This window comes from Protopterus annectens, chromosome 11.part0 (genome assembly GCF_019279795.1).
Source record: "Protopterus annectens isolate FY-2018-M chromosome 11.part0, PAN1.0, whole genome shotgun sequence".
NCBI classification, from domain to species: domain Eukaryota; kingdom Metazoa; phylum Chordata; order Ceratodontiformes; family Protopteridae; genus Protopterus; species Protopterus annectens.
The window spans coordinates 266007300-266022093 of NC_056745.1; the positions used below are offsets into that span (position 1 = coordinate 266007300).

The window sequence follows — 14794 nt, forward strand, 5'->3', positions numbered from 1 at the left end:
TGCTACCCTATCTCATAAATAACCAACTTCTCACTCCCACACAACATGGTTTCAGACCGGGCCATAGCACTACTACAGCTCTCCTCTCCTTCCTAGAAACAGTTAACAAAGCCCGTGATTCTGGCCATATCATCTCCACCCTCCTCCTAGACCTCTCTAAGGCATTCAACACCATCAATCACAACCTTCTTCTCACTAAGCTCTCCAAACTAAATCTATCCCACTCTACAATCAACTGGTTCACCAGTTATCTTACAAACACACAACAGTCAGTCAAATGGAAAAAAAAAGCCATCTCTCCTTTCCTAAACACTTCCACTGGTGTTCCACAGGGTTCAATTTTAGGCCTCCTCCTATTCAGTATATTCATAAATGACTTCTACCAAGCTATTGCTAATGCAAGCCTTATTCAGTACGCCGATGACTCTACCATAATCTGCTCCTCCCCTTCTATTTCCAGTTTATCTAAACTAACCCCAAGACACCTTCTCTTCCACTGAACAATGGATGCTTCACAACTACCTAACACTCAACGCAACCAAAAGCAACTACTGATATTTACCCCATCCAAAACTACCATCCTAGATAAAAATTAATTCTCAATCACCAGCCAAAACAAGACCCCTCTCGAAATAGTCTCCAATTCTAAACTACTAGGAGTACTTATTGACAATCAACTAAAGTATGATAACCACCTACAAGTAAACATAAAAAAAAAACACATAAAAAAATTGGTATGCTTTACTCCCACTACCGTTACATCTCTCCCTCCAACAGGCTCACCCTAGCAAACACATACCTCATTCCATCCCTCCTATATGGTGCCTCTATCCTTACTAAACTGCAATCTTCCCTCAAGACAAAACTCTCCTCTTGCTATAACAAGATATCAAAATTCGCAATAGGCCATAGAGCCACTTCCCATCACTGTAATGCCCTACATCAACTAAAGTGGCTTGAACTGCCCAATTACCTTACCTATATTCAACTTAACCAAGCACACAAACTCATTTTCAACCCCTCTCTCTGTCCCTCCCTTGCCTCCACCTTAAAAAGCATTAGCCAGACAGATTTCTTAGATCAAATTCCCCAAATCTAATTGAGCTACATAAACCTGCCCGTCCACCAGGCAAACATCTATTGTCCTTCTCTGTAGCGCGACACTGGAACTCTCTCCCTCCTCTAATCCGTAGCACAAACAGTCTCTTCATTTTCAAAACCTTGCTTCACTCACATCTAACTTCAGAATGGAAATGCTCTTGCTCCCATCCTACTTAATGTTCCTATACTATACTTTCCTCTCTAGCAACTAATACATATTATAAGTACCCTCCTACAGTTCCAACCCCTAAAAAATTGTATGACTTAGTATACTTATAAATCTGCTGATATCACTAGTTAGCAGTTTTAACTACAATAATTACAAAAATTGTAAATAAAAATTGACATTGTACTAATAACTAATATGATCTTTTACTTTGTCGGGCTTACTTAATATGTATACTTTGCATATCTTATGTTTGAAATCTGTAACTAGTATTCCTATGTGTATCCCATAATTCCAATGTGTAATCTGTAATTTGTACTTTTCTGGAGCTTTTCTCCCCAAGACTCCATTGAAAACAGGCTTCTTGTGGCCCAATGGACCATCCTGGAAAACAAACTACAAATAAATAAAAATAAAATAAATAAAGGAATTCAGAGCACATTAAAGGGAGGAAAAGGGTTTGGACAAATAAAAGAATGTGAAGGCCTTCTTCGGAGGCTGTCAATAAGCATCTGGTAAAAGTGGTTATGAAAACCAAGCAATTTATTTATTTTATTTTATTTTATTTTACATTTGTTGACCGGGCTAGTCCAGCTGGATATATGTCCATTTTCAGTGGAGGCCCGGGGAGAAAAGCTCCACAAATTACAACAACATAAAAGGTCAAGACAAAGACATTAACAGTAGAATTTGGTACATAAGAAGTTTTAAAAAATAATACAAGCCTAAGATTATATATTTTATATTTCAGTAGGGAAAGGAAACTTTATCTAAGAATAGATGAACAAGACTAAGACATCTGCATTAGAAATGGTGTATTACAAATCTTTATAACATATTACAAGCCGAGGATTTTATATTATGTATTCTATTAGGGAAAGAAAACAAAATCTAACTGAACTAGATACAGCTAGTAGTTTATATTAATAGGTACTAAGGTCACACATAAACCCAAGAAAGAAAAACACTACAGATCAATAGATAGAGTATAGAAGATCAGCAAACAAGGATGGATTTATAGTGTTCATTATCCCCTAGGTTGTGATACTATATGAAGGTGTTTGATCATTCCACAGTATATACATATTTACATGAGAAAAAAATACTAAGGAAGGTTAAGCTCACTAATAATTAGTGAGTAAATACAAGATCATGATCATGAGAGACTGGGAATTGTGGGAGTCTAGTTAATAGTCAGGTGCTTAGTCTGGGTTAACACAGGGGCATAGCCAGTGTGATTTAAAGTAGGGTTTAAGCTTGCTTTTAAATAAGCTGACAGAGGATATTGAGGTTAGCTGGCTTGGGAGGATGTTCCAGGCTTTACTTACTGTATTGAGAACAAGGTGTCACCAGCTGAGTTGTTGGATTTTGATATTTGTACAAGTAGTTTATTAGATGAGCGTAATGTCTTGAAATTGTTATAGGGGATGACTAGGGATGTAAGTATGGGTGTATTTTGAGGTAAATACAGGATCTTACGGGCTACTATAAGTTGACTAAAAAGTATTAGATTTGTCAGCTCTAACCATCCTAGCTGATTCAGATTGATACAGTGATGAGTTCTATAGAAGGACCCAGCTGCAAATTGGCAATATTGTTGTAGGAGGATGAAAGTTTACTCAGATTACTTCTACATATTTTGGTATAGATAGGGGAGGCATAGAGCAGGGTAGAGATGAGGTGGGTGTGAGCAATAGTAACCCTGGCTGGAGGTGTTAGAAAGGGTTTGATACTATAGAGGGAACCTAGTTTCTCTTTTACTGTTTTTATGGTGTTATTAATGTGAGGTTCAAAAGACAAGTTATTATTTTTATTAGTACTCCGAGTAGTTTGGTGGTTGGTTCAGGAGATATTATAGTTTTGTTATTTGAAGTAATAGTAAAGTTAAGTGGGGAGGTTCTGGGGGTGGGGGTAAATAGTAGCATTTTAGTTTTTTTGGGGTTAAGGATAAGATGTCTTTGTAGCAGCCAGTTTTCAACTGTACTAAAGGTCTTTTGGGTTAGTGACTGAAGTTCTGATTGAGAAGTAGCAGAGCATATGTATGCGGAGTCATCAGTGTATTGTGTACAGTCAGCTTGTGGAATTACAGAATGAAGGTCATTTGTAAAGATGGAGAAGAGTAATGGGCCTAATATAGATCCTTGCAGGACCCCTAGAGCAACTGGGAGGTGGGAAGATAAAGTATTTTCCCATAGTACAGCCTGTTGCCTGTTATGTAGGTATGATTGGAACCACTGTATAGTATGGGTGTCCAATGACAGGTTTTTGAGTGTGTCTATAAGTAGGTGGTGGTTAACCATGTCAAATGCTTTAGACAGGTCAATAAAAAGGGCTGAGGATAGAGTATCATTATTACGATTACTGTTAATATGGTTAGTGAAGGATAAGAGAGCAGAGGTGGTGCTATGAAATGGTCTAAAGCCATGTTGACAGGGTGCTAATAAATTGTGATCAAGTAGGTAGGTTAACAGTTGTAGGTGTATACATTTTTCCATTATTTTTGCCAAAGGAGATAGAATAGCTATGGGCCTGTAATTGGACAACTCCTTGGAGATACCACGCTTATGCAGGGGAATAATGTGAGAGACTTTCCAGATTAGGGGAATAGTTCCTTCAGAAATAGTTCTGTTAATGAGGATGGATATGGGGTAGGCTATGACTTTAGCAGCTTTTTGCAGGTATTCTGCAGGTAATTGATCAGCAGAGAGTGTAGTGGGTTTAAGTTTCTGTATGAGGTTACAGATGAGTGAAGTGGGCACTGGCTGAAAATGAAATTGAGGAGGATTATTGGTAGAGGTTGCGGCAGAGCATGGGGTGCTAGGGGATAGCTGGTTGGCTAGAGATTGTATAGTTTCAGTAAATAAAGTATTAAATGAGTCAGTTATTTGGATGGGATTTTTGTGATCAGAGTCAGAGGGAGAGGGAGTACTTGAGCGTCCAGGGTGTAGGAGGTTATTGATACCTCGCCATACTTTTTGGGATTATTTTGGTTGGTTTGTTGTAGCTGGTAGTAGTAGTTTCTTTTATTGGCTAATATGGCTTTTTTGTTTCATTTCTTAGCTGTCTGAATTGCAGGTGGTCTGAGGAGCTTTTTGTTGAGTGCCATTTGGCCCATAGTTTATTTCTTTGGAGGATTTTTTGTTTGGTAGTTTTGGTGAGCCATGGTGCTGGTTTGGTTCTAATTCTAACTTTGCGTAATGGGGCATGGCTGTCTAAAATGGATAGAAATTTAGAGTTAAAGTATTTCACAGCATTATCTATTTGGAGGTATTTCAGGGGTGACCAGTCACAGGTGCCTAGTTCAGCTTGAAAGTGAGCAGGGTTAAAATATTTGGTAGTGGGAATAGTTCTACAGATGGTTAAGTTTGGGATGTCAGTTTTTGTTCTGATTAAATAGGTAAGCAAGTGGTCAGTTATGTCCTCAGGGAGGGTGCCTGTTTTATAGTTTAGTTGGGGAGTATTAGTGAGTATCCAGTCAAGGGTACTAGTTTTGTTGTTAGTTTTATTGGTACGGGTAGGGGATATTATAGTTTGGGTAAAACCATATAAGTTGATATGAGTAGAAGGCTGCTCAGATATACAGGAGTTCCAGTTAATGTTAAAATCTCCAAGTATAATGGTTTCTTGGGGGTAGTTGCTTGAGAGCCAGCTGAAGATAGCCTCTAATGTGTTAATGTTATTGCCTGGGGGAAGATAGACACATGATATATATATGGCTTTGCTTTTGTTAAGCTGAATCTTAGTTAGAAGAATTTCTGCATTGTTGCAAAGTGGAGGTATGAGGTCTATCAAGGTAACTTGTAATACATTCTTATAAAGTACGGCTACGCCTCCTCCTTTTTTAGTGTTACGGTCATGTCTTATGATATTATAGCCAGGGGGTAGAACTGAACTGTCTTGTATTGATGGATTAAGCCATGTTTCAGACAGACAGAGGCTGTCAAAGGAATAAACATAAATAAGGGCATGCAGATGAGCTATTTGATTATTGATGCTACGAATGTTAAGATGAGCTATCAGGAGAGAGTTAGGAGGCTTGGTAAGTGTTTGTGAGATTGAAAATGTTGGTGTATCAGGCTGTGTAGCTGTGATAGTGGTAGGACCTGGGTTTGGATGCATGTCACCATCTAACAGGGAGTGGACCTGAACTTTTAGGATGAGTTGTAAAAGTTTAAAAAATAGGTTCTTGGTTTTTCTAGCTAGTGGGTTACATTGAGAGATGTGATGGAGTCTATGAAATATGGCTGCTGAGTACTTGGCTGAGCTGGGGAGGTTGCTAAGACTCTGAGTGGAGCTGGGAGTTAGGATAGAGGTGTGTGTGTTGTGGGTATGCAGTCCTAGGAATGTATGGTGTTCGTAGAGAGTAAGTAGATAGGGAATGATAAGTATACTTAGGAGTAGTAATAAAGGAAAGGGTTTATAGGGTCCTTGGGCCATTTGTTTAGGTTTTGGTGGTTGAATGTTGGGATATTTGTGGATAGAGTGGTAGGATAATGGATAAAGGTAGATGAGTGATGGTTCTTTAAGAGGGAGGAGATAGGGGTTAAAATGAGAATATAATAGAGGTGATAGCACTTTAAGGGGAGGAGTTAGAGGCTGGTCTTAAAGTTTAGGGGTGTGGCAGTTAGTGTATAAGTTTAGGACCACTGGGGGCGGGTGGAATTAGGGGGCAGGGTAGGGGAGCGGACGGAGTGGGATGAGCCACAGAGGAGTTCACCCTAGGAGAACAATCAGAGGAGCAGTAAGCAAAGGTGGGTATAGTTGCAGAGGGTGAGATGACACAATGCCTTGATAATAGAATATGCAGAGAGGGTTGGCAGTGAAGAATATTAGAAGAGAGAGAGAATAGAGTGGGAGTGTTAGCTCTTCCAGAATATTGGAATCCGAGAGCCTGTAAGTTACTTAAAATTAGAGTCAAAATGGAGGTCTAAAGGAAACTGTTGCCCTCTAGTGGACAAAAGCTGTATAGCAGAGGTAATATATGCTGAGAAAAAAGTGTAGGGCAGTAAGTATGCTATAAGGTTGAATAGGATAACAGTAAAATACTCATAGTCTAAGAGGGGGGAAGGGGTGACAGGTATGGGAGCAGTTAGTAAAGGCTGCTGGCTGTCCTGGCTGGTGAGAGTAAACTTACAACCTAGGATATCTCACACTAATTGTCTATAGACTTTGGTATAAAAGTACATACTTTCACTTATAATTAAATTCCATTGGGGACTGTTGCAGAGGGAAGGATAGGTTCAGTTCCTTTGTAAGGGGTAACCGCAGTATGTTGAGGAGAAAAGTTGTTTTTCAGCACGCAGGGCAAGTCCTCCTTAATATTGGGAAACCAGGTTGGGCAGCTGGGGATATAAAGGGAGAAGAGAGACAGTGGTAAGACACACAGAGAGATAAAAAAATAGACAGTTACACAGGCTTATTAAGTAGTAATTAGAGCATAGTACAGGGATTAACTTGCATATTAAAACAATCTTGACTGCAAATATTACTATGTCTCTATCAATGATAACATTCAACAAGACACTTATAAAACAATATAGCTCAGAAACAATAAGGTTAAACTCTTCTATGACTCTATCAAGGATAACATTCAAGCAAGACACTTGTTAAAAACAACATATCTCTGAAACAATAAGGTTCAACTCATCATATAACTCTCTATCATGTTTTACATTTGTTATTTATATAGATATATATATATTTTATTTGTTTTAGATAGGAAGGCTCCAAATTAGTTCTCCCTGTTTGTACACATCGTTGTTAATTAGGCTAGTCAGTAAAAGGAGCATAGGCAGAGGACGCTGTGATTTCTGTCTTATATATAGTAATAGTATGCAACAGGAAATACAGCTCTTTATAACCATACAGTGGCAAACAATAGCTCTTTTAGTCCATACAATGGTGAAATACAGAATCACATATCTCTATACAGCAACCTTAGCAGTTGTAACAGGTCTGAAACAACGCTATAACGCTAATAGTCAATAGCATTGTTAGCGTACAGAGAACGCTATGATATCTATCTAATTTATAATTATAGAATGTAACAAAAGCAGTTTAAAGTTTTAGTATCCGACAAGAGGTTAGCTCTTTTAAATGATCCAGTGGCCAAAAACAGAGTCTATAGCTCTATACAGCAACCATAGTAGTCGTAAAAGGTCCAAAGTACCGCTAGAACACTAGTAGTCGATGGCGTTGTTAGCGTGCCACAAAAGCATAACAGTCAATTATCAAAAATATTATGTTATGAGTATATATGGGAAGAAATGGTAGAACAGCCACCCACACATGCACACACACACACACACACACACACACACACACACACACACACACACACACACACACTGAGGGTTTCTGTCTTTCTAGTGTTTTTTTTTGTGTGTGTTTATTTCATTTGTTTGGTGCACCAGTCCATTTATTTTTAGCCCTTTTCTTGGAAAGGGTAAAACATGTATTCTTAATATGATGGAGGGTAAATACATTTGGCTGTTTGCTAGTAATGTGTGGAAGTATAATAATCTTGTGAAAATTGATCTTAAAATGACTTTACATAGCTTTTATGCAGGGATTTCGAAAGACAAATGGGGCAGAGTTAAAGTTTTGCTTTCTTGCAGCTAGCATTTTGGTTAGCTAGTTGTGAATAGATATTGCATAACAAAAATGGAATGGATATGAAATGAATAGCTGAATGTTGGCTATAGATAGTTTGGAGTGCATGAAAATATGAAGAGAATGCAATATTCTGTTTGTATGATGTCTTTTAATATTGATATATAATGATGTAATAAAAATGGTTATAGTAGGGACTATTTTAAGTTTTGTTTCATGATGCAAACTTGTGTGTGTGTGTGTGTATGTGTATATATATATATATATATATATATATATATATTTTTTTTTTTTTTTTTTTTTTTTGTAATTGAAATAAAGAACCCCTACTCTTTCAGCAAGGGCTATAGAACATTTTATATCAATATGAGTTAGTACCAACTCAAGTAGATGAACGCCTACTCTTTTAAATAATGGCCATAGAATCTTTTACATCAACATGAGCTAGTACCAACTCCGGTAGATAGGGTCTCAGTTTAATTTGTGTTCCGGAGGACAGTACCATCAGGAATACAGCACCCCCCCCCTAAGCTATACTGTAGTGTCAGTATTTAAAAACAAATGTAATTATCTGGTGTGGAAATAGAACCCACAGCTTTCTGACCGTCATAAGGCAAGTTTTCTACCAGTTGAGCCACTGACAATTGCTACTGTGCCATTTTATGTGCCTTTAGGGAGGGTGGAAATGTACCTTCTTCCACCCTGTTGGCGGTTGTGCTCTTTTCTCTACTTATCAACATGGTGGACATGGTGGCTGTAACTGTTGTTTTCAATAGCCGAACCTGAACGTACTTATTATTAATGGTCTGCAATGTTGGTTTAAAGGCAGGCACACTGATCATGCTACCCAGTCAGTGCATACATTTTTGCATATTAATACATTTCCATTTGTATAATTATAAGACAGTTTAAACTTTAATAATATCAGTAAGATAATATACTGTGTTGTGAGTACTGAATGTTCAGAGATGGACTGTAAAATAATTTCTAAGGCTCCAGCACTACAGGTTTATTTTGCTTTGTTGACATCTGCCATTTTTTCTTCTTGGCTTTGCAGCTTTACATATCTTCTGAATACACTAGCTATTATATGAGTGTGATCATTTGCTAAAAATGCTAATCATGGAATACTTCTGTTTTCCTGAACTTAGTGTTAGCATTAAATTATCAGCTGCTGTTATGGTTTCTTGAATAAAGTCCAGATAATACTATAGCTGGATGAGCATCACTGATCAAAACTGTTCTGTCTACATGAAAAAGGAAATAAAAACTAAAAAAAAAATTGTGTACTGTACCTACACTGAACTTCACCCCCCAATACCTCTCTCACTTAAATATACCAACCAGGGATTATAAGAGATGGAAAAACTTAAACTGTTTCTGTTTACTTTTATTGAAATCACATATCTTTTGAAGCTCACAAAACACAAATAGATGCTTTCATGAGTGATTCAACATACTGTTTCTTATCAAGTGATGTTTTCGCTGGTTCTCAGAGTATGGTATTAGGAGCTATATTAATCAAACATTCTTGGGAAGTTTTGCTCCCCAGAATTACTATTATAAATATTACCCGCTAAATGTTAATAGTAGTTCTTAAAGGAAATTTATGTCTGAATGATGTAAACAAACAGCTAAAGTCAGTATCTGTCAAGGAAATAAAAATAAATTAAATACAAATCAGCAGAAATATTGTGAGCACCAGCTAAAAGTCACAATTTTAATGACAGATAAGTGTCACTATGTTGTAACATTGTGCCAGGAAGATGGCTTTTATGGCTTCACAACACACAAATATGACATTAAGGTATCCGACTTTGCTGCATTATTAGCAGTCCCATTTACAATATATTTATTTATTTATTCACTGTTGCTTGCCTGTTGCAGCATGTTGTAAGCACCATAAAGCACTGTAGGGCATGTACTACAGTTACAACTAACCATTCTTTGTGCTGTTAATCAGTATGAAATATGGCCAAACGCACTGTATTGCACTTTCTTTCATTATGGAAACATTAAATTATTTACCGCTAAGAACAAACTGTTATACTGAGTTGAGTTCTTTTCATTTTTTTTACCTTTTTTCCATATTCAGTCCACTGCTTGCTTCTGTAGTAATACCAGCACCAGACATTTTCTGACTCAGAGGTCTCAAATGACTGGCGACGTACTTGAAGTCTTTTATTACGGATCTCCATTTTGTTAAAGTCAATGAAGAGCTTTCTAAAGAAAGAAAATATATATGAATCTCACCATATAATAAAACAATCATAAAAACATAACTCAATGCCAGTGTCAAAAATATTCACAACTTTGTGACTTTGTCCCCTTATTTAAAAAGGAAGTTTGTGATAAATTAGCACAGAGATCTTCTATATGGCAGGGAAACGTTATGTTCTTAAACGCTGAAGGAGAAGCTTGAAAATGATTTTGATATTTTATATTGTGATAGTAAAAATAATAAATAATTATTAATTATCCGCGGTAGTGGTGCTGCGGTAGCGTTGTCGCCTCACAGCAAGATGTTGTCCTGTTTGATTCTCAGCTAGGGCGTCTTCTGTGTGGAGGCATGTGTGAATGAGCGTGCCTTCGTTGAAGGTTGTGCATCAGGGCTGGTAACTCGGCACGTAAGAATCCACTACCAAACATTAGCGGACCGGAGTTCCGCTGTGACGACCCCTAAGCCGAAAGACACAACAACAAAGTAAAAATAATTATACTATAAAGATTTCATAGGTAACCCCATCAAATATGATTTTTTTTCTTACTACAAGCAATTTCTTGTGTTTAAACCAAAATCAGAAAGAGCCACACAGAAAGAACACACACTTTATTTAATACTCTCACTGATTTCTTCCTCAAGGCATTTATGCAGTTTCTTTGTATGTCATTTTTGGCTTTTTGTGAAATCTGACCTTATTTCCCTTGATTGACTACAAGTGTTTGCATGTTATCAGCTAAGGACACATGTACACACTGCCACTTGCTTGAAAAAGCAAGTGCTGTAACTCCCAATAGCCTAATGTTCCATAACTGCTTAGCCCTCCTAATCTCTAAACTGTATCACCCTATCAGAGCCCTAAATCTAATCCTTAAACTCACCTAGTTCCTAACCTGAGTCTTCACTCCCTTACCCAAAACTCCATCCCCCTGACCCAAACCTAAATTTCTGTTCCCTCCTTAACCATAAAACTCCCTTTCCACTCCCTAATCATAAAACTCCATTCCATATCCCTAGCACTTAGTCTCCCTTCCCATTCCATATATCTAAAAAGTCCTTCACTCTCTCTAACCCTAAATCCCATTCCCAGCTGCTGCCCTAATCTTCACTTCCATGACTACTGGTGCACTATTAAAAGCATTACCTCCACATCTGCTTGTACAATTACTGATGTGCAAGCAAATTTATAGAAGTATTTTAAGCCAAAGAAAAATGTACAGTTTTAGAATTTTAAGTTCACAGATGCAGTAGGAGAAGAAGGTATGATGATACAAAGGTACTACACACAATTAACACATGACAATTTTTTTTTTATCTTTAAAAAGTAGTAAAGCCCCTGAGTTGTGGTGACTGAAAAACTAACTTAGAGACATGAGAACTTTCCTGGCAGATTGAATTGAATGCAACAGTGTTTCCAGGATGAAATGACTCAATTTCCATCAGCCATGTATTAAAGATGAGAGCTGCTGTTTTATGATTAAAAAGTTTGTTTTAACAATGCATTTTGTATAAATGTGATTTTTACCATTGTGTTTTCAAATAATTGTGTTTTCATTCACTGTCCCTTTAAATGTATTTTAATAAATTGGATCATGTGTTGGTCTTACTAGCTGTCATGTGACTTTTCTAGAATTTAAATGTCTTGTCATACACAGTAGATTTCATTCTGAAGAAGTCTAGAATCATTTAGACAAAAGCCCTAAATTAAAACTGTTTGCCTTTTTCTGCTGCCTTGGATTAACCTGTTTCCATCTGAGGAAGTAACATTTATTTTCATCTTCTGCAATAATGATGGCCCCTGAAAAGGCACCAGGAAAAAAAAAAACAGTTGCCTTAGCTAAAGAGACACAAAATGGGCGTAAATTACTAAACAAAGAAAGGCAGGTGTAAACTTAAATATGATAAAATAGACTCCAAGTGCCATGAATCACACAGTTCCTATCTCAAACAGTTTACACAAAATAAAGAACTCTAACAAAGCGACAATGTATCCTTATGGACAAAATGGAGATAGGGGCTAACCCACTTAAGTTCTGAAACAAGTTAAAACAGAGGCCATAACAAAAATTGGAACAAAAGTGTCAGAAAATCTCTTGATGGTTCCAGCCGCACAGATGCATAGCAACAAGATGAGTCTTTCATTAAAAGTTTAACCTTAAAGAATATAACATTGTGAAGCAGAATACTTGAGCTATTATATTTCTAGCTGAACATTAATGTAAGTGGCTTGATCCTGGAAGTGGAACAGTAGACCAACTTTAAATAATACTTTGTTTACTCCACTTGTTAAATACATGAAAAGGGATTCCATATTGCAGTTCCTAAAACAGGGAATGTCCTTTCACTCTTATAAATAATGATCTTTGGCATACTGAAAGTGGGAACCATAAACTTAGAATCTTAAGTGATAAATGGACGTGGCTGAAGAAAGCTTATTGGAGAGAATTAATATAGATTTAATTGTGAAGGAGTGAAGAGAACAAGAAGATTGTGTTTTCTTAATCAGGTAAGAAATTAAACTTTGATAGGGAAATGCAATGCTACTTAAAATGGATTCACAGACATGTATCTGCAGATTTTATTGAGACATTTTTTTTTATAAAATTAAAGCATTATGGTTAGAAAACCACACTACAGACAGGAACACATATTCCTACTTTGGTATTTGAATTTTTTTATCATTTTTTTTCACTAGTTTAGGGGCGATTAAAGGGTAACACAATATGAAATGTTGTTGTGCCTTTACAGGCTGGCCTCTAGGAGATCTGTGTGATGATCAGAGTTGAGGGTAGGATCTAATCATTAAACTGTGATATTTAGGTAATCATTAAACTGTGATATTTAGGTATTTCAACTGAATAACCTGAGTAACCTAAAGAGCAAGGAGTCCATTAGTACCAAGGATATTGAACTCCACCAATAATATTTTCAGTTACAAATAGATTTAAGTGGATCTTGGAGATATTCACGTTTAATCTTTTGGCAAGGAGCCATTCACAAATCATATGAATTTTAAAATATGGCTTGCCGAGTTATTAGCACAAAGAGCAACATTAAGACCAGGAAGATCACTATCATGACTGTTAACAAAAATGGAAAACAGAAGTAGATCCAAAATGGATCCTTGCAGGACATCTACAGAGAAGCCTTTTCATAAACCATGCAGTGTGGTACTTTTAGGAGTTTGTGCTCCTCTGCAGAGGTTGAGAAGACAACTGGTTGATGAAGGACACTTTTTGGAGTATTTTAGATATTGGACAAGATTGCTATTGGTCTGTAATTGTTAAGCTTGAATGGGAGACAGTGGGAGCGAAAACAGTCTAAAATACACTGCTTATTCAAGGCCAACAAAGAAAACACCATGATGACAGAATTAATCTATAAAGAGGCATCTCCACAAATTCTTTAAATATGCCTCTATAAAAAGGCATCTCCACAGAATTTGTGGTTAGAACCCATGAATTTCTAAGGGGGGATGGAACCTTTCTGATCAGTTTAGTAGAAATAATCTGACTCAATATCCTGAGAAAAAGCCTTATAAAAAGTATGGAAGGAAGACTACAGGTTGAAACTTCTTGCATAAGGGAGACTGTCCCCCGTACATTACCTCATCAGATTGATTGTTCAATGACAGAATACAAAATTTGACCATTCCTTGTGAATTAGCAATCCTACAAAATGGAATCGGTAATTCTCATAACAAAGTTGCTAAAAAGATGAGGCACATGATGACTGGAAGCTTGTTAGATATGATTAAATATAAATGACCTGCTTATTGGTGCCTCATTTGGAATCAGATACTTGGAAAACCAGAGGGTAATATTTGAGAACTGTGATTTCTTTCTACGTATCTAAAGCCATAAATATTTCTTATATGATTTGAAAATAAGCATATTCTGAATGCATGCAAGAACTCTTGATCTCCACAGGAATAAGAGGAATCAAGAGTTGGAAAGAATAGAAGAAACCCAACTTAATCTTGGTGTCTTAAGAAAATATTTGCACTGGACTTTCTTTGGAGCAAGAAGGAAAAAGTACCCACTCTAAATCCCTTCTGAGCAAATTGCTGTAGAAAGTGTGTGCTGTTCTCATAAAGCTTTGAAAGCCTGAAATAGGCCAGGAATATTTTTTTGTTGAAAACATTAGTAAATATACTTTTGTTGTACCTTCTCTCCCCTCGGACAACATTTTGAGGAAATCCTGTTTCAAATTTGTGGGAATAAGTTATCATTTCTCAACTTTCTGTTTCTCAGTGGGAGGGGGGAAGGTGGCTATGTTGTTGGGGTGGACTACATTCCTCATCGCAAAAAATGGACAAGAAAAGAAAAGTAGTATTTTTGTGGTCTGCTTCTCTTATGTAGTTGTTGTGAAAAGTATGCTATACTAAGCAGGTACTTTTGAATTATCTACAAAAACATGTCTGGGCTTTGTATCAGATATATGGATCAGAATAAAGGAAAGATGAAGATACTTTTCCTGATCCAGATATATATATCAGTATAAAGAAAGGCGAAAGGACTTTTCCTTGAAATCCTGTCTGTGCCCACTAGGCATGTCACCAGCAACTGGGGCGGAAGAAGACAGAAGCTTGTAGTACCGTATAATCATTGAAAACAAATTTAAAAGGTAATGCCATTAGGGGACATGTTGAGCATTGTAAAAGCAGTGAAGATAGAAACAAATTTTCAGGATCT

General features: G+C 36.9%; 1 protein-coding gene across 2 annotated transcripts in view; it reads right to left on the reverse strand.

Moving 5' to 3' along the window:
• The window catches only part of LOC122815322 (protein mono-ADP-ribosyltransferase PARP12-like), a 289865-nt gene that overhangs the window by 191558 nt on the left and 83513 nt on the right, over nucleotides 1-14794 (reverse strand). For both annotated transcript variants that reach the window (XM_044087735.1, XM_044087736.1), the window contains one exon: nucleotides 9958-10102. In XM_044087735.1, the coding sequence (XP_043943670.1) occupies nucleotides 9958-10102 (145 nt within the window). The remainder of the gene's footprint in view (nucleotides 1-9957; nucleotides 10103-14794) is intronic.